The sequence below is a fragment of the Eubalaena glacialis genome, chromosome 10 (assembly GCF_028564815.1).
Source record: "Eubalaena glacialis isolate mEubGla1 chromosome 10, mEubGla1.1.hap2.+ XY, whole genome shotgun sequence".
Classification (NCBI taxonomy): Eukaryota; Metazoa; Chordata; class Mammalia; order Artiodactyla; family Balaenidae; genus Eubalaena; species Eubalaena glacialis.
In genome coordinates, this window is record NC_083725.1 from 5,109,664 (window position 1) to 5,127,728 (window position 18,065).

Here is an 18,065-nt window from a genome sequence, read left to right on the forward strand (position 1 = left end):
TGTATGTGACCAATGTCACCAGCATTATTAAAGTCTAGGGTGCTGCACACTGTCTCTTTGCACCCATCCTTTGATGTGTCTAATCATTGTAAAAAATCTTTGTCAGTTTTCTCCTCTTTTCTATTACGGATGGAAAATGAAAAATATGGAATTCTTCAATATATTCAATGAAAGCAAAATGTCAACTACAAAGATGGTGTCTCCAAGCTTTTAAAGTGTGTGTTTTTTTTTTTTTTTTTTGAGGTATAATTGATTTACAGTATTATATAAGTTTCAGGTATACAGCATAAAGTACCTTCTTTAAAGATGATGCAGCAGTTTGGGCAACACAACATAAAAACTAGATGATGATTTATTTCACTATTGCGTCAACATTGTGGGTCAGTGGTTGACAAATTCCACTTACTGGCTGCCGGTCTTTGCAAATAAAGTTGTACTGCACATGGATCTATATTCAGTCATTTACACATGGCTGCTTCTGTGTTGTAACAGAGTTGAGTTGTGGGAGAGACAGTGTGGTCCATAAACTTAAAATATTTACCATCTGACCCTTTAAGAAAAAGATTGCCAATGCCCTTTCTAGGTGTTTCCCTTATTTTTATTTTTTTTAAAAAAGTATTTTAAATTTTAGTCTTTTCTAGTGTGGTAGGGTTAAGAATCATGATGAACACTGATGAAACAATACCTAGAATTTTGAAAGAACTCTGTTTCAAGATAGAGGAGAAATTATACTGAGACTCTATCTTAGATTTATGAAAAGGTCCAGTGAATCCATAATGTAATCGCAAGACAGAATGAGTTCTATTTCATTACTAAAGAATATAATAAAATTTTTTCTCTTTGGAAGACCTGTAGGACAGAATAAAAAGACTCTATGAACAATTAATGATGGAATAGCTACCATTATAAATAAGCTAAGGAGGTTTAACTATTATTGACTATAGCAAGTTTAACCATACTAAAGACCAAAACCTAAAAAAAAATGGGTCCAGATGGTATATATATATCACGTGTTAATTCTTGTAAGTTCATACATTGTTACCTCATATTTTTGAGAAGTCATGGTTTTTAACATTTAACTAAACTGTCTTTGCCATTTTTTTTTTAAGCATCTTTATTGGAGTATAATTGCTTTACAATGTTGTGTTAGTTTCTGCTGTATAAAAAAGTGAATCAGCTATACGTACACGTATATCCCCATATCTCCTCCCTCTTGCGTGTCCCTCCCACCCTCCCTATCCCACCCTTCTAGGTGGTCGCAAAGCACGTAGCTGATCTCCCTGTGCTATGCGGCTGCTTCCCACTAGCTATTTTACATTTGGTAGTGTATATATGTCCATGCCACTCTCTCACTTCAACCCAGCTTACCCTTCCCGCTCCCTGTGTCCTCAAGTCCATTCTCTACGTCTGCGTCTTTATTCCTGTCCTGCCCATAGATTCTTCAGAACCATTTTTTTTTAGATTCCATATATATGTCTTAGCATACAGTATTTGTTTTTCTCTTTCTGACTTACTTCACTCTGTATGACAGACTCTAGGTCCATCCACCTCTCTACAAATAACTCAATTTTGTTTCTTTTTATGGCTGAGTAATATTCCATTGTATATATGTGCCACATCTTCTTTATCCATTCATCTGTCGATGGACACTTCGGTTGCTTCCATGTCCTGGGTATTGTAAATAGTGCTGCAATGAACATTGTGGTACATGACTCTTTTTGAATTATAGTTTTCTCAGGATATATGCCCAGTAGTGGGATTGCTGGGTTGTATGATAGTTCTATTTTAGTTTTTTAAGGAACCTCCATACTGTTCTCCATAGTGGCTGTATCAATTTACATTCCCACCAATAGTGCAGGAGGGTTCCCTTTTCTCCACACCCTCTCCAGCATTTATTGTTTCTAGATTTTTTGATGATGGCCATTCTGATCGGTGTGAGGTGATACCTCAGTGTAGTTTTGATTTGCATTTCTCTAATGATTAGTGATGTTGAGCATCCTTTCATGTGTTTGTTGGCAATCTGTATATCTTCTTTGGAGAAATGTCTGTTTAGGTCTTCTGCCCATTTTTGGATTGGGTTTTTTGTTTTTTTGATATTGAGCTGCATAAGCTGCTTGTATATTTTGGAGACTAATCCTTTGTCAGTTGCTTCGTCTGCAAATATTTTCCCCCAGTCTGAGGGCTGTCTTTTCGTCTTGTTTATGGTTTCCTTTGCTGTGCAAAGGCTTTTACGTTTCATTAGGTCCCATTTGTTTATCTTTGTTTTTATTTCCATTTTTCTAGGAGGTGGGTCAAAAAGGATCTTGCTGTGATTTATGTCATAGAGTGTTCTGCCTATGTTTTCCTGTAAGAGTTTTATAGTGTCTGGCCTTATATTTAGGTCTTTAATCCATTTTGAGGTTTTTTTGTGTATGGTGTTAGGGAGGGTTCTAATTTCATTCTTTTACATGTAGCTGTCCAGTTTTCCCAGCACCACTTATTGAAGAGGCTGTCTTTTCTCCATTGTATATTCTTGTCTCCTTTATCAAAGATAAGGTGACCATATGTGCATGGGTTTATCTCTGGGCTTTCTATCTTGTTCCATTGATCTGTATTTCCTTTTTTGTGCCAGTACCATACTGTCTTGATTACTGTAGCTTTGTAGTATAATCTGAAGTCAGGGAGCCTAATTCCTCCAGCTCCATTTTTCTTTCTCAAGATTGCTTTGGCTCTTCGGGGTCTTTTGTGTTTCCATACAAATTGTGAAATTTTTTGTTCTAGTTCTGTGAAAAATGCCAGTGGTAGTTTGATAGGGATTGCATTGAATCTGTAGATTGCTTTGGGTAGTATAGTCATCTTCACAATGTTGATTCTTCCAATCCAAGAACATGGTATATCTTTCCATCTGTTTGTATCATCTTTAATTTGTTTCATCAATGTCTGATAGTTTTCTGCATACAGGTCTTTTATCTCCTAAGGTAGGTTTATTCCTAGGTATTTTATTCTTTTTGTTGCCATGGTAAATGGGAATGTTTCCTTAATTTCTCTTTCAGATATTTCATCATTAGCGTATAGGAATGCAAGAGATTTCTGTGCATTAATTTTGTATCCTGCTACTTTACCAAATTCATTAATTAGCTCTAGTAGTTTTCTGGTAGCATCTTTAGGATTTTCTATATATAGTATCATGTCATCTGCAAACAGTGACAGTTTTACTTCTTTTCCAGTTTGGATTCCTTTTATTTCTTTTTCGTCTCTAATTGCAGTGGCTAAAACTTCCAAAGCTATGTTGAATAATAGTGGTGAGAGTGGGCAACCTTGCCTTGTTCCTGATCTTAGTGGAAATGGTTTCAGTTTTTCACCACTGAGAATGATGTTGGTCGTGGGTTTGTCATATATGGCCTTTCTTATGTTGAGGTAAGTTCCCTCTGTGCCTACTTTCTGGAGGGTCTTTATCATAAATGGGTGTTGAATTTCGTCAAAAGCTTTTTCTGCATCTGTTGAGATGATCATAAGGTTTTTATCCTTCAATTTGTTAATATGGTGTATCACATTGATTGATTTGCGTATATTGAAGAATCCTTACACTCCTGGGATAAACCCCACTTGATCATGGTGTATGATCCTTTTAATGTGCTGCTGGACTCTGTTTGCTAGCATTTTGTTGAGGATTTTTGCATTTATATTCATCAGTGATACTGGCCTATAGTTTTCCTTTTTTGTGATATCTTTGTCTGGTTTTGGTATCAGGGTGATGGTGGCCTCATAGAATGAGTTTTGGAGTGTTCCTCCCTCGCTATGTTTTGGGAGAGTTTGAGAAGGATAAGTGTTAGCTCTTCTCTAAATGTTTGATAGAATTCGCCTGTGAAGCCATCTGGTCCTGGGCTTTTGTGTGTTAGAAGATTTTTAATCACAGTTTCAATTTCAGTGCTTGTGATTGGTGTGTTTGTATTTTCTATTTCTTCCTGGTTCAGTCTCAGAACGTGCTTTTCTAAGAATTTGTCCATCTCTTCCAGGTTGTCCATTTTATTAGCATATAGCTGCTTGTAGTAATCTCTCATGATCTTTTGTATTTCTGCAGTGTCAGTTGTTATTTCTCCTTTTTCATTTCTAATTCTGTTGTTTTGAGTCTTTTCCCTTTTTTCTTGATGAGTCTGGCTAATGATTTATCAATTTTGTTTATCTTCTCAAAGAACCAGCTTTTAGTTTTATTGATCTTTGCTATTGCGTCCTTCATTTCTTTTTCATTTATTTCTGATCTGATTTTTATGATTTGTTTCCTTCTGCTAACTTTTGGGTTTTTTTGTTCTTCTTTGTCTAATTGCTTTAGGTGTAAGGTTAGGTTGTTTATTTGAGAAGTTTCTTGTTTCTTGAGGTAGGATTGTATTGCTGTAAACTTCCCTCTTAGAACTGCTTTTGCTGCATCCCATAGGTTTTGGGTTGTCGTGCTTTCATTGTCATTTGTTTCTAGGTATATTTTGATTTCCTCTTTGATTTCTTCAGTGATCTCTTGGTTACTTAGTAGTGTATTTTTTAGCCTCCATGTGTATGTATTTTTTACAGATTTTTTTCCTGTAATTGGTATCTAGTCTCATAGTGTTGTGGTCAGAAAAGATACGTGATATGATTTCAATTTTCTTAAATTTACCAAGGCTTGATTTGTGACCCAAGATATTATCTATCCTTGAGAATGTTCCATGAGCACTTGAGAAGAAAGTGTATTGTGTTGTTTTTGGATGGAATGTCCTATAAATATCAATTAAGTCCATCTTGTTTAATGTATCATTTAAAGCTTGTGTTTCCTTATTTATTTTCATTTTGGTTGATCTGTCCATTGGTGACAGTGGGGTGTTAAAGTCCCCTACTATGATTGTGTTCCTTTTGATTTCCCTTTTTATGGCTGTTAACCTTTGCCTTATGTATTGAGGGCTCCTCTGTTGGGTGCATAAATATTTACAGTTGTTATATCTTCTTCTTGGTTTGATCCCTTGAGCATTATGTAGTGCCCTTCTTTGTCTCTTGTAGTAGCCTTTATTTTAAAGTCTATTTTGCCTTATATGAGAATTGCTACTGCAGCTTTCTTTTAATTTCCGTTTGCATGGAATATCCTTTTCCATCCCCTCACTTTCAGTCTGTATGTGTCCCTAGATCTGAAGTGGGTCTCTCGTAGCAGCATATATATGGGGCATGTTTTGTATCCATTCAGCCAGTCTGTGTCTTTTGATTGGAGCATTTAATCCATTTACGTTTAAGGTAATTATTGATATGTATGTTCCTATTACCATTTTCTTAATTGTTTTGGGTTTGTAATTGTAGGTCTTTTCCTTCTCTTGTGTTTCCTACCTAGAGAAGTTCCTTTAGCATTTGTTGTAAAGCTTGTTTGGTGGCGCTGAATTCTCTTAGCTTTTGCTTGTCTTTAAAGGTTTTAATTTTTTAATTTCTCTGTCGAATCTGAATGAGATCCTTGCTGGGTAGAGTAATCTTGGTTGTAGGTTTTTCCCTTTCGTCACTTTAAATATGTCCTACCACTCCCTTCTGGCTTGCAGAGTTTCTGCTGAAAGATCAGCTGTTAACCTTATGGGGATTCCCTTGTATATTATTTGTTGCTTTTCCCTTGCTGCTTTTAATATATTTTCTTTGTATTTAATTTCTGATAATTTGATTAATATGTGTCTTGGCATGTTTCTCCTTGGATTTCTCCTGTATGGGAGTCTCTGTGCATCCTGGACTTGATTGACTATTTCCTTTCCCATAGTAGGGAAGTTTTCAACTATAATCTCTTCAATATTTTCTCAGTCCCTTTCTCTTTCTCTTCTTCTTCTGGGACCCCTATAATTCAAATGTTGGTGTGTTTATGTTGTCCCAGAGGTCTCTGAGACTGTTCTCAATTCTTTTCATTCTTTTTTCTTTATTCTGCTCTGCCGTAGTTATTTCCACTATTTTATCTTCCAGGTCACTTATCCGTTCTACTGCCTCAGTCATTCTGCTATTGATTCCTTCTAGAGAATTTTAAATTTCATTTATTGTGTTGTTCATCACTGTTTGTTTGCTCTTTAGTTCTTCTAGGTCCTTGTTAAACGTTTCTTGTATTTTCTCCATTCTATTTCCAAGATTTTGGATCATCTTTACTATCATTACTCTGAATTCTTTTTCGAGTAGACTGCCTATTTCCTCTTCAGTTTTTTGGTCTGGTGGGTTTTTACCTTGCTGCTTCATCTGCTGTGTATTTTTCTGTCTTCTCATTTTGCTTAACTTACTGTGTTTGGGGTCTCCTTTTTGCAGGCTGCAGGTTCATAGTTCCCATTGTTTTTGGTGTCTGCCCCCAGTGGGTAAGTTTGGTTCAGTGGGTAGTGTAGGCTTCCTGGTGGAGGGGAATGGTGCCTGCCAGTGTCCTGTGGATGAGGCTGGATCTTGTCTTTCTGGTGGGCAGGACCGTGACTGGTGGTGTGTTTTGGGGTGTCTGTGAACTTCTTATGATTTTAGGCTGCCTCTCTGCTAATGGGTGGGGTTGTGTTCCTGTCTTGCTAGTTGTTTGGCATGGGGTGTCCCGCACTGGAGCTTGCTGGTCGTTGATTGGAGCTAGGTCTCAGTGTTGAGACGGAGGTCTCTGGGAGAGCTCTCACTGATTGATATTATGTGGGGCCGGGAGGTCTGTGGTGGTCCAGTGTCCTGAACTCAGCTCTCCCACCTCAGTGGTTCAGGCCTGACACCCAGCCAGAGCACCAACACCCTTTGGGGAAGTCTGAGGTCTTCTGCCAGCATTCAGCAGGTGTATTGTAGGAGTTGTTCTGCATCTAGATGTATTTTTGATGTATTTGTGGGGAGCAAGGTGATCTCCATGTCTTATTCCTCCACCATCTTGAAGGTCCTCCTTGGCTCTTTTTTTTTTAATAAGAAAACATTTTTAAAAATTGAACTGATGTTGTGAATTTCTTCTCTTTTTTATTTTATTGAGGTATAATTGATGTGTAATACTGTATTAGTTTCTGGTACACAATATAATGATTTGATATTTGTATACATTGTGAAATGATCACAATAGTAAGTCTAATTAACATCTGTCACCATACATAGTTACAAAATGTTGTTTTTTTTTCTTGTGATGAGTACTTTTTTTAAAAAATTAAAAACAAATTTTTTTTGGCCACACCACACGGCATGTGGGATCTTAGTTCCCCAACTAGGGATCAAATCCATGCCCCCTGCTTTGGAAACATGGAGTCTTAACCACTGAATCACCAGGGAAGTCCTGTGATGAGCACTTTTAAGATCTACTCTCTTCGTAATTTTCAGATGTGCAATACAGTATTATTAATTATAGTCATCGTGCTGTACATTAAATCCCCATGACTTATTTATTTTATTGTTGGAAGTTTGTATGTTTTGACCTCTTCACCTTTTTCACCTATCCACCACCCCTGCCTCTGGCAATCACCAGTCTGTTCTCTGTATCTGTGAGCTTGGTTTTTTTTCATATTGATTTGATTTTAGATTCCATGTATAGGTGAGATCATACAGTATTTGTCTTTTTCTGACTTAATTTCACTTAACATAATGCCCTTAAGGTCCATCCATGTTGTTACAAAAGGCAAGATATCGTTCTTTTTTTTATGGCTGAGTAATATTCCACTGTATATATTTACCGCATCTTCTTTGTGGATCTCCTCTTAACTCAGTTTAAATGCTCAGCCCGCATTATTCTCCCCTATTGCATTATGTGACATTGGCTATACTAATTTTTTCTGTTACAAGTCATAAATTGTATAGCATAACTTTGTTTTTTAATATAGATATTTGGATTTGCTGTTTGCTTTCTCCAGAGTGTGAAGAACTTTTTCACTTTCCAGTTTCTGTTGTTAAAATGATGCAGGTGAATGTTTCACTAAAGTTATAAAATCACTACTATGAAAACTGGCAGAGTAAGACGTAATTTGGAGGTATTACATAGATGGTACTTTCAAATTTTAGTGTGAGAAATGTATGTTGTGATCTCCTAATTACGTTCACATATACCATTTAAACTTTTATTAATCATTGTAACCACGGTTATTTTGTTCCAACAACTCTTGGGGGAGATTTCAGTTTGTGCTGAGGCACATAATATAATAATTGCTTTCAAAATTTGATTATAAGAGAATGAAAATTCTTAGTTTAACAAAAAATTTTTTCCTTTTACAGTAAAGTTAAATATTTTTAGGTGAATATTTTTCCTTATTCTTAACAATTAAAAGTCAAGTAAGTTATAATTTTAAGAAGAGATTATTAAATCTGTATGTATTTCTTTTGGTGTGGAGTCAGCAGATCCATTGAAATGAACTATAATCTGCTTTTTTAAATCTATTCATAATAAAGGGATAGTCATAAATCTTTTGTCTTTATTTTTTTAAGGCAAGAGGAGCAGACATTCCAGAGATTCCTGGAGACCTTAGTCTTAAGACATGTGGCAGTACAGCCAGTATGAAGATTAAACATGTGAAAAAGTAAGTATAATTTTACAGCGGGTTTTAAGTGAATTTCTATAAATGGAAATCAGTTCTTTTGTTCTGTTAAAACTTTTATCCAGATTTCTTACTAAATGAGCTCTTACTGTCCATACATTAAATTATACTGTTAAGCCTTTAATTATCACTCAGCTATTAGCAGAATAGGTCTGAGGATTATCTGCTTATCTAAAAATACACTTTAATTTTGTTCTTATAACAACTTTTATGTTATTGTGTATTAGGTTGCATTTGTTCAATAGGAACAATCCAAGTATGTCTTTTTTGGTACCTTTAATACATGCTCTCAGTCATTTGGAAAAATCACTTTTGGTATTTGAGTTATGAAATTGCTGTTTCTCAGCTATGCCTTTGAGAAAGCCTGAGATGGATGCCAGTGTTTGACTATTAAGTGAAGTATCTGAAGGTATCCGTTTCAGTTTTAGACAGAAAAACTGTCTTTTCACCTGGTGAAGGGTTAGATAGCTATGTTTTTATTCTAAGTAGAGGAAAGACAAGGATAAAAATGTTCATTCTGTATACAGACCCACCAATCCAGGACTGATGGGCTGTGACAACATTCACAGGTAAAATCTGCTTTTGTATATGGTGGTGGGAATGCTGCTTCTGCTTAGAGCAGGCTGTTGACAGTTTGCATAACATTCACCGAAAGCCTAGTTTTTCTAGGGCCATTGACGTGGGTCAAGATTAGAAGAGTACTATAGTGATGCTTTTTATTTTACTTTATTTTATTCTTTTGGTTTTGACTTGTGCACTGAATGTAATTTCCATTTGATCCTGTGTATTTCTGAAAAGGTATGTGTGGATATATGTGCTCATGTGCATGTGCTTATTAAATAGTTTTGCTTGTTGCATGAGCTCTTCAACCTGTTTTATTTCCCCCTTAAGTTTAGTAGTTTTGACTGTTCCAGTATCTTGTATCTCATTTATTTCATGTACTTCAGGTTACCCTTCACTAAAGGTCACTTTCCGAAGATGGCTGAATGTGCACATTTCCATTATGAGAACGTTGAGTTTGGCAGCATACAGGTATATTCGAGATATTTCCTGCATACTGAATCAAGACATACTTATATCTTTATCTGTGTATCTGATAGGTGACACTTAGAAGTAGTTTTTTCTATTGATGTCTTATTGGTTGATGTGAAGACTTTTTTCTCTTCTATTGACTAATGTTTGACACCTGATGACTCCTGTTTCAAGTGGAAACAGTGTAAAAGAATCTGTATACATTTCAGAATTTCTATCAGATTCCTAGACAGAGTTTGCCACTGTTTGATAGCATGAACTATTTTAGTCGTTACCTGACTCTTGTGTTGGGTCATAGTGGTGATGGATAAATCAGAGTTGGGGTGAAGGTGGAGTAGGGGTTAGGGAGAGAAGTGCTAATGGAGTTTTTTTTCAATATTTTTCTTATTATAAAGTATATTATGTATATACATGTATATAAAACACATTTATAATATATTTTATATACATGTTTATGTACATTTTAAAGCCTAGGTTAAGAGATAGAGATTTCCTGTGTCCCTCTTGTGTTTCATTTGCCTTCCCTACCCGAGAGGTCACTTATACCATGACTTTTGTAATATTCATTACCTTACATTTTTAAAATAGTTTTATTCTCTTATATGCATTCCTAATCAATATGGCATTAAGGTTTACCTTTTTGAACTTAACATAATTGTAATTATTCTAATTTGTTCAGCAAATACTTACTGAACAAGTACTATGTACAAGGCGCTGTTTTAGGTGCTTTGGCTATATTAGTGAACAACAACAACCAAAATCAAAGACCCATTCTTAAAGAGCATAGAAGACGGCCAAGAAGATAAGAGTTATGGTAAAAAAGTAGAACAGGGTTAGAAGGATCAGGGGTTCTTGGGGGTAAGTTGAAATATCAGACCAGTTTGGGCTTCATTATTGAATGTATTCCTTCTTGCTTCTTTCATTTAATATTGTGAAATTTATCCTTGCAGATGTATGTACTCATAGTTTGTTCAGTTTGTTCACAGCTGTGTATTAATCCATAGTGTGCGTATGTCACAAGTAATTTATTGATTCTTTTATTTTTTTGAAATTTGGGTTATTGTCAGTTTTTGGCTGTTTTAAACAACATCTCAGTGAACATTGTTCTACATGAATCCTGATGTACAAATGCCAACTACTTTTTAAAGTGGTTTACAAATTTATACTCCCATAAGCAGTAAACGAGAGTAGTTGTTCCACATCCTTGCCAACTCTTGGTTGTTTGATACTTGTTAATTTTTACCAATCTGAAGGGGATGTAATTCTCACTGCATTTTGATTTGCAGTCTCCTGATTTCTGATATGGTTGCTCAGCTCTTCAAATGTTTATTGGGCATTTGAGATTCCTATTTTTTTAAACTCTAGATCAAGCCTTTTGCTCATTTTGTTTTATAGATTAGCTTGTATTTTTCTTATTCATTCATGAGAATGCTTTACATATTTTGGATCTTAGTCCTTTCATGTTGCATCTAGTCCTTTATTGTTTTTGTATGTGAACTAAAAACACTTTCTCTCACCCTGTGGTATGTTTCTTTCACTCTCTTTATTCTGCTTTTAGTGTTCAGGCATTGACTATTTTATTCTTTATTTTATGTAGTTGTATGTTTGTACAAATCTTCTGATTTGTAGTTTTTCTGTCATATTTAAGATGCCCTTCCCTGCTCTGAAGTTACGAAGATATTGTCCTATTTTTTTTCTAAAAGTTTCATAGTTTTGACTTTAACATTCAAGTTACTTGTAATTGATATTTATGTATAGTGTGAAAAGGAGTGATGTTAAACATTTTGAACCCTTAGTGTGACAACCAGTCAGAGTAGATATAAACCATAGCACTGGAGGTGAGTCCTGATGGCCTTCTCCTGTGCAAAGCATTGCCCCTATAGTTGCATGGATCATTGGTGGTACAGTATCTCAGTATTTTAACACTGTGATACCCACCAGTCTTTTTTAAAAGGAGTCCAATTTTATTATTATTTTAAAGTGTGTTTAGCTATGTTAGAGTTCTGTGGTGAAACAGAATGAATTTGTGTGCGTGTGTTTGTGTGTGTGTGTGTGTGTGTGTGTGTGAAGAGAGAGAGGGAGAGATAGATAGATACTTAGATTTTAAGGAATTGGCTCGTGTGGTTGTGGAGCTTTAGTAAGTCCTGAATCTCCAGAGTGGGCTGAAGACCAAGGGAAGAGTTGCTGTTGCAGTTTGAGTCCAAGGGCACTCTGCTGATAGAGTTCCCTCTTCTACAGGGGAGGTCCGTCTTTTTTTCTATTAAGACCTGCAACTGATTGGAGGGTAATCTTCTTTTCTCCCTCTGCCTCTCCCTCTGCATTATGGAGGGTCATCTGCTTTACTCAGGGTCTACTGAATTAATGTTAATCTCATCTAAAAAATAAGAGTACCATTTGGAATAATGTTTGCCCAAAAGCTGACACATAAGATTAACCGTCACAGTCTGCCCCTTCTCAACTTGGCACCCCTTAAACCATACTTATCGCCAAATAAAGACAATAACAAAGTCATACTTCTGCCTAGCACCATCAACTATTTTTCATACAACCAAAAACATTAACCCTTTTCCTAGAGGAGGATGCAAAGTCCTTGGGTAATATTTACCCTTCTTGATAACCGATAACTAAAATACTGTGATGTAAAGTTAAAAATACTTAAATACCATGATATAAATCTTACATTATATAAGGTGATAAGAGAGGGAAGAAAACAAAGGTATTTGTTACACGTGCATGCGTGCGCACACACACAGGAACATATTCATAACAAAATAAGGAGGAAATGCTCATGGCAAGTATAGTTCTTGATTCTGTAAACAGTCATATGGTTGTAGGTGGTGTTACAGTTGCCTTCATCCACTACTCATTCTGTATTTCCCTCTGCCCTCAGCAAGAACCTCGGCTGGTTGTGGTTCTTTACCTGGTGAGGCAACCCAAACCTTCATTCTGGGTCTGGCCATTAATAGTCCTGCCTGAACTGGGTTTTTGTTATTTTCCATTGAGTTTAATGATGGGGCATGGTGATACTAAGGACACCCTAAGGGATCCCATATATTCCAGACATACTCTGCATTACCTCCATTGTGAAGTAGCTGTCCAGTTTCCCCCTGGTAGTCAGGATCAGGATCAGTCATACCAGCCAGTACCATAATGCCCTTCTTTTCCTGTTGATCTAGAGGCATGAGGAGCCCAACGTGGCTGAACAGCATTCTTAACTTCCAGATCATTGGAATCATTGTTGTGTTTTCTGGTGGAAACATTCCTCCCCTTGGAACTAAGACTACTAGGCCAGTAGAGCATATAGTCATGGAGACAGGAAACACTAATTTTGCTAGTGAGTCACTATGAGTAACACTGAGTGGTACCACTCCCATTTCCACCCCCTTGATTCCTGGTTCTCCAGTCTGATTAAAGACACTAATGACTCTATGTCCAATAGTAAAGAGAGCATGGATAGTCCATGGCATGATGGGGCAATAGAGATATGCATGATGCGCCATTGGATGCTTGGAATCAAACACTTGTAGGAGACGAGGTTCTGGATGAACATATATATGATATAACATTTGAACATTTTTGTCATACTAATGAGTATAATAAGGTTTTCATTTCCCTGATGATTAGTGATGTTCAGCATCTTTTCTTGTACTTATTGTCCATTTGTATATCTTCTTTGGAGAAATGTCTATTGAAGTCCTTTCCCCATTTTTGAATTGGGTTGTTTAGTTTTTGTTGTTGAGTTTTAGGAATTCTTTTTATGTAACCTGTTTGTGTCTTTTAATCTAAAGTGAGTCTTCTTTTAGACAGCATATAGTTGGATCACTTTTTTTTTTTAATCCATTGTGTCCATCTTTGTCTTTTGATTGGAGAGCTTAATCCATTTCATCTAGGGTAATTGCTGATTAGGAAGAATTACTTCTGTCATTTTGCTATTTGTTTTCTCTGTGTATTATAGATTTCTTGTCCCTCATTTTTTGCATTAGTCCTCTTTTGCTTTTAGTTAATTTTTTGGTAGTGAAATGTTTCAATTCATTTCTCATTTCCTTTTGTGTCTATCTATAGGTATTTCCTTTGTGGTTACCATGGGGGTTACATTTAACATCCAAAGTTATAACACTCTAATTATACCAGCTTAACTTCAATGACATACAAAAGCTCCGCTCCTTTACAGCTTGGTCCCCATACCTTTCAGTTGTTGATGTCATATAATTACATCTTTTTACATTGTGTGTCCCTAAAACATAAACTAGTAATTCTTTTAAATACGTTAGTCTCTTAAATTATGTCGAAAACAAAATGTGGGGTTACAAACTAAATTTCCAATACTCGCTTTTAGACTTATAATTTTAAAAAGTATTAGTTTCTTAAGTCACATAGAAAACAAAAACTGGTTACAAAGCGTTGTTACACAATCCCAGCTTTTATGGTTGCCCATGTATTTACCTTTACTGAGGTCTTTATTTGTTCGTATGTTTTCTAGTTACTATCAAGCATCATTTCATTTCAACTTGCAGGACTCCCTTGAGCATCTCTTGCAAAATAAGCCTAATGTTAATGAACTTCCTCAGCTTTTGTTTATTTGGGAATGTCTTATTTTATCTCTCACTTTTGAAGGGTGGTTTGCTGGATATGTATTCTTGGTTGACAATTTTATTCTTTTAGCAGTTTGAATTTGTTGCCCCACTACCTTCTGGCCTCCAAAGTTTCTGATAAGAAATCTGATAATCTCATTGAAGATCCCTTGTATGTGACTAGTTGCTTCTCCCTTGCTACTTTTAAGATTCTTTCATTGTATTTGGATTTTGAAAGTTTGATTATAATGTGTCTTGTGTGGGTTTCTTGAAGTTCGTCTTACTTGGAGTTTTTTGAGCTTCTTGGCTATTTATATTCATATATTCAATCAAATTTTGGAAGTTTTCAGGAAGTATTTCTTCAAATATTCTCTCTGTCCTTTGTCTCTCTGTTTTGTTCTGAGATTCCTACAGTGTGTATGGGATGGTGCCCCAGAGGTCCTGTAGGCTCTGTTCACTTTTCTTCACTCTTTTTTTTTTTTTTCCTGTTCCTCAGACTCAGTAATTTCCATTGTCATATCTTCACGTTCACTGATTCTTTCTTCTGATTACTCAAATTTGCCCTTAAGTCCCTCTTGTGAAATATTCATTGTTGTTATTGTACTTTCAGGTGCAGAATTTCTTTTTAGAAACTTGTCTTTTTGTTGATATTTCCATTTTCATATGTCATTTTCTTTACTTTTTCTACATTGTCCTTTAGTTTTGGAGGGCATCTTTAAAAAGTTATCTTAAAGTCTTTTCCTAGTAGGTCTACTATCACTTTTTTTTTATGGTTGTTTCTGTTGATTTATTTTTTTCCTTTGGATGGGCTATAGTTTTCTATTTCTTTGTGTACCTTATGGTTTTTTGTTGATTCAGACATTTGAACGTGGTAGTAGTAACTAACTTCGGAAATCTGATTTTTGCCCCTTCCCTGAGGTTTGCTGTTTTTTGTTTTTGTTTATTTTATTGTATTTTTAATTGTTGTGGCCTCACTCTGTGCCAAGGACTAGCCTGAGGTGTAAACTTAAGGTCTCCTCAGGTATTTCCTGAGCCTGCACGTGTCCCTGGGCATCTTCCCCATGTATGCAGTTCGTTTTGAATGTCCTAGTCTATAATGTCTGGCTCCCCAAAGGGGAAGAAGAAAAATTAAGGAGGGGAAAGGGCACTGGGCCTTTAAATTCTTTGGAAGTTGCTTCAGCTAGTGGGGGAGGGGCTTGCAACAATATGGGGGGTGTAACAACATGACTGTCTGCCTGTTTGCGCCTCTGCTATCAGCAGCAGCCATCAGAGCCCAGGTCCTTCTTATTTATGGGGCAGGCTCCTTTTTGCCCACCCTGGCTCTCACAAGCTGCATGCAGGCTGCTCTTTGAGTGTATGCGGCATCTGCCGAGGGGCTGGGGATGGGGAGCTGCCACTGTGCTAAGAGCTGAGATGGACCAAAATTCTCTGCAGTGTATCCTCCAAGCCTTCACCTGGAAGTCCCAAGCCTTCAGTAGACTCCAGAGTTACAGAACAATTGCATCAGATTCTGCCAGTGCAATTACTGTCTAGGTGGGAGATTCCTGATGCTTCCTACTCCACCATCTTCCCAGAATCCTCCTTCTCAGAATCCTTACTTGTTTTTAATATAGGATTGACAGTATGTGCTGTGGAGAAAATAAGTAGGAAAACTTAGTAAAATGTGTTTGGAAGACGTCATCAGCCTTAAGCTTGGTAGCTCTGTTATATCCTCATCCTCATAGGTATTCATACTGTCAGTTGACTGACTCAGTTGTTGCCTATTAATATGTCCCAGTTGTGGGACATTCTGCAGTTGCATACCTTCGTTTTTTTTTTTACTCTGATCTGAGGAATTTCTCTTAGACTTATGGATTTCTTGTGCTCATATTTATAGCTCTTTCTCTTCCTCAGATATTGAGAATTTATAGTTTCAATAGGCCATTGTATCCTAGAAAATGTCACTGTCCACTAAATTTTAAAAATCTGACAGTATTATATTTAACTTTAAGGCTTTCAGTTATAAAATGAAAATAATTATTCTTAATCCTATATGTTATAAATTCTGATTCTCAATTTATTTAGACTGAGAGACACAATTGCTTATAAAATAATTTAGATGTAAGGGTTAATTTGGGCGAGTAGTATCATTACCATATAACATACAAAGGAAATTTTAATGGTTTCTCCTTTGAATTGTGGCATTGTGTCTCTAGCAGACTTCTCTGCATCTTCACTTGGATGACTAATAGCCCCTTAAATTTAGCATACTTAGAACAGTCCCCTCTCAGACCTGCTCCTCCTGCTGTGTTCCCCAACGTGATGAACCAGTTCCTGACCAGCCAAACCTTGGAGTCATCTTGGATTTCTTTCCTTTTGTTACTCCTCACATCCAGTCCATCAGCAAAACTCTTGGCTCTGTCTTTAAAATATATCCAGGATCTGGCCACCCCTGTCTGTCTCAGCTGTCACTTAGGTTAGCTGTTGTCCTTTCAGGGGGATTATTTCAGTAGTCTTATATAGTTGGCATAACAACAAGAATGATTCTTTTCAAATGTTAAGTCAGATCATGTCACTTTTTCAGAACCCTCCAATTATTTCTCCTGTTTTTCAGAGTAAAAGTCAAATTCTTTGAAATTCCCTGCATGGATTACAAGCTCTACCTCTATCCTCTTTGACCTCATCTCTTACTCCTCCTCCCCTAAGACTTAGAATTCTGGCCACAGTTGCCTCTGCTCTCCCTCCAGTGTACAGGCTCCCTCCTCAGGACCACTGGACTCTCTGTTTCCTCTACTTGGAAAGTTCTTCTCCCTGGATATTCACATAACTTGCTACCTTCCCTTTTTTAAATACTTGATCAAATGTTGTCTTCTCAGAGCAAGTGTACTTTCTGTACATAAGATGGCAATTCCTGGTCACCAGCATTTTTCATCTCTCTTCTGTAATTAATTTTTCTCCATAACATTTACCACCATTTGGCATGCTAAATATTTTATTATTATTTATTCTTTTTTTTTCCACCTCAGCATCTATCTAGAACAGTGCTTGACACATAAAAAATCACTCAATGAATATTTGTTGAATGAATGGATGAATAAATTTGAAGAAGAGATAAAATTTGCTTTAAAAATGCTTTTTTAATATTTTGGTTTTTTTCACCATTTAAATTTGCTCTTACAGGATAAGAATATATTTTCCTTATGAGTGTACATTTATTTATCTACAGTAAAGCATCAAATAGAATGGATGATGAAAACTACAAATGCAAGTTAAAATTCCCTTTATGCCCTATTTCTTTTATTAACTATTTATTATGTGTCTGTCTGGAATTTTTCTATATATTTATAAAATAAATAGCAGTATCTCTAGATAGAGCTATAGCTATAACTATCTACCTAGCTATCTATAACCTTTAAAAAATATAGCTAGATGGAATTCTATACATACTGTCTTGAAAATTGCTTTTTTACTTGAAAGTATATTTTGCATTTTTTTTTATTTCAGTAATTTGGATTCACCTCATTCTTTTTCACAGCTACATAATATTTCATTTTATTATTATACCATAGTTTATTTAATCAGTTCCCTATTGACGGATATTCCAGGTTTTATTGATATGAATATATCCATTAAATAAAATCCTGTAAGAGGATTTGCTGGGTCAAAGCGTATGTACATTTAAAATGTTGACAGTTGTTGCTAAGTTTATTTGCTTTCTGTCTCTGTAGATTTGCCTATTCTTGACATTTCATATAAATACAATCATACACTATGCTGTCTTTTGTGCTGGCTTCTTTTACTTGGCCTAGTATTTTCAAGGTTCATCCATGTTGTGGCATTTATCAGTACTTCATTCCTTTTTATGGCTGAATGTTATTCTGTTGTGTGGACCTACCACATATTGTTAACCATTCTTTAGTTTGTGGTCATTTGAGATGTTTCTGCTTTTTGACCACTATAAACAATCATGTATGATTTTTTGTGTGAACATATGTTTTTGATTCTC

At 36.0% G+C, this 18,065-nt stretch overlaps 1 protein-coding gene across 2 annotated transcripts in view; it reads left to right on the forward strand.

Moving 5' to 3' along the window:
- The window catches only part of ARHGAP32 (Rho GTPase activating protein 32), a 291,298-nt gene that overhangs the window by 151,254 nt on the left and 121,979 nt on the right, over positions 1-18,065 (forward strand). Inside the window, exons 3-5 of one of the 2 annotated variants that reach the window (XM_061203062.1) lie at positions 8,368-8,459; positions 9,005-9,046; positions 9,425-9,509. In XM_061203062.1, the coding sequence (XP_061059045.1) occupies positions 8,368-8,459; positions 9,005-9,046; positions 9,425-9,509 (219 nt within the window). The remainder of the gene's footprint in view (positions 1-8,367; positions 8,460-9,004; positions 9,047-9,424; positions 9,510-18,065) is intronic. The other variant, XM_061203063.1, reaches the window with a different exon arrangement.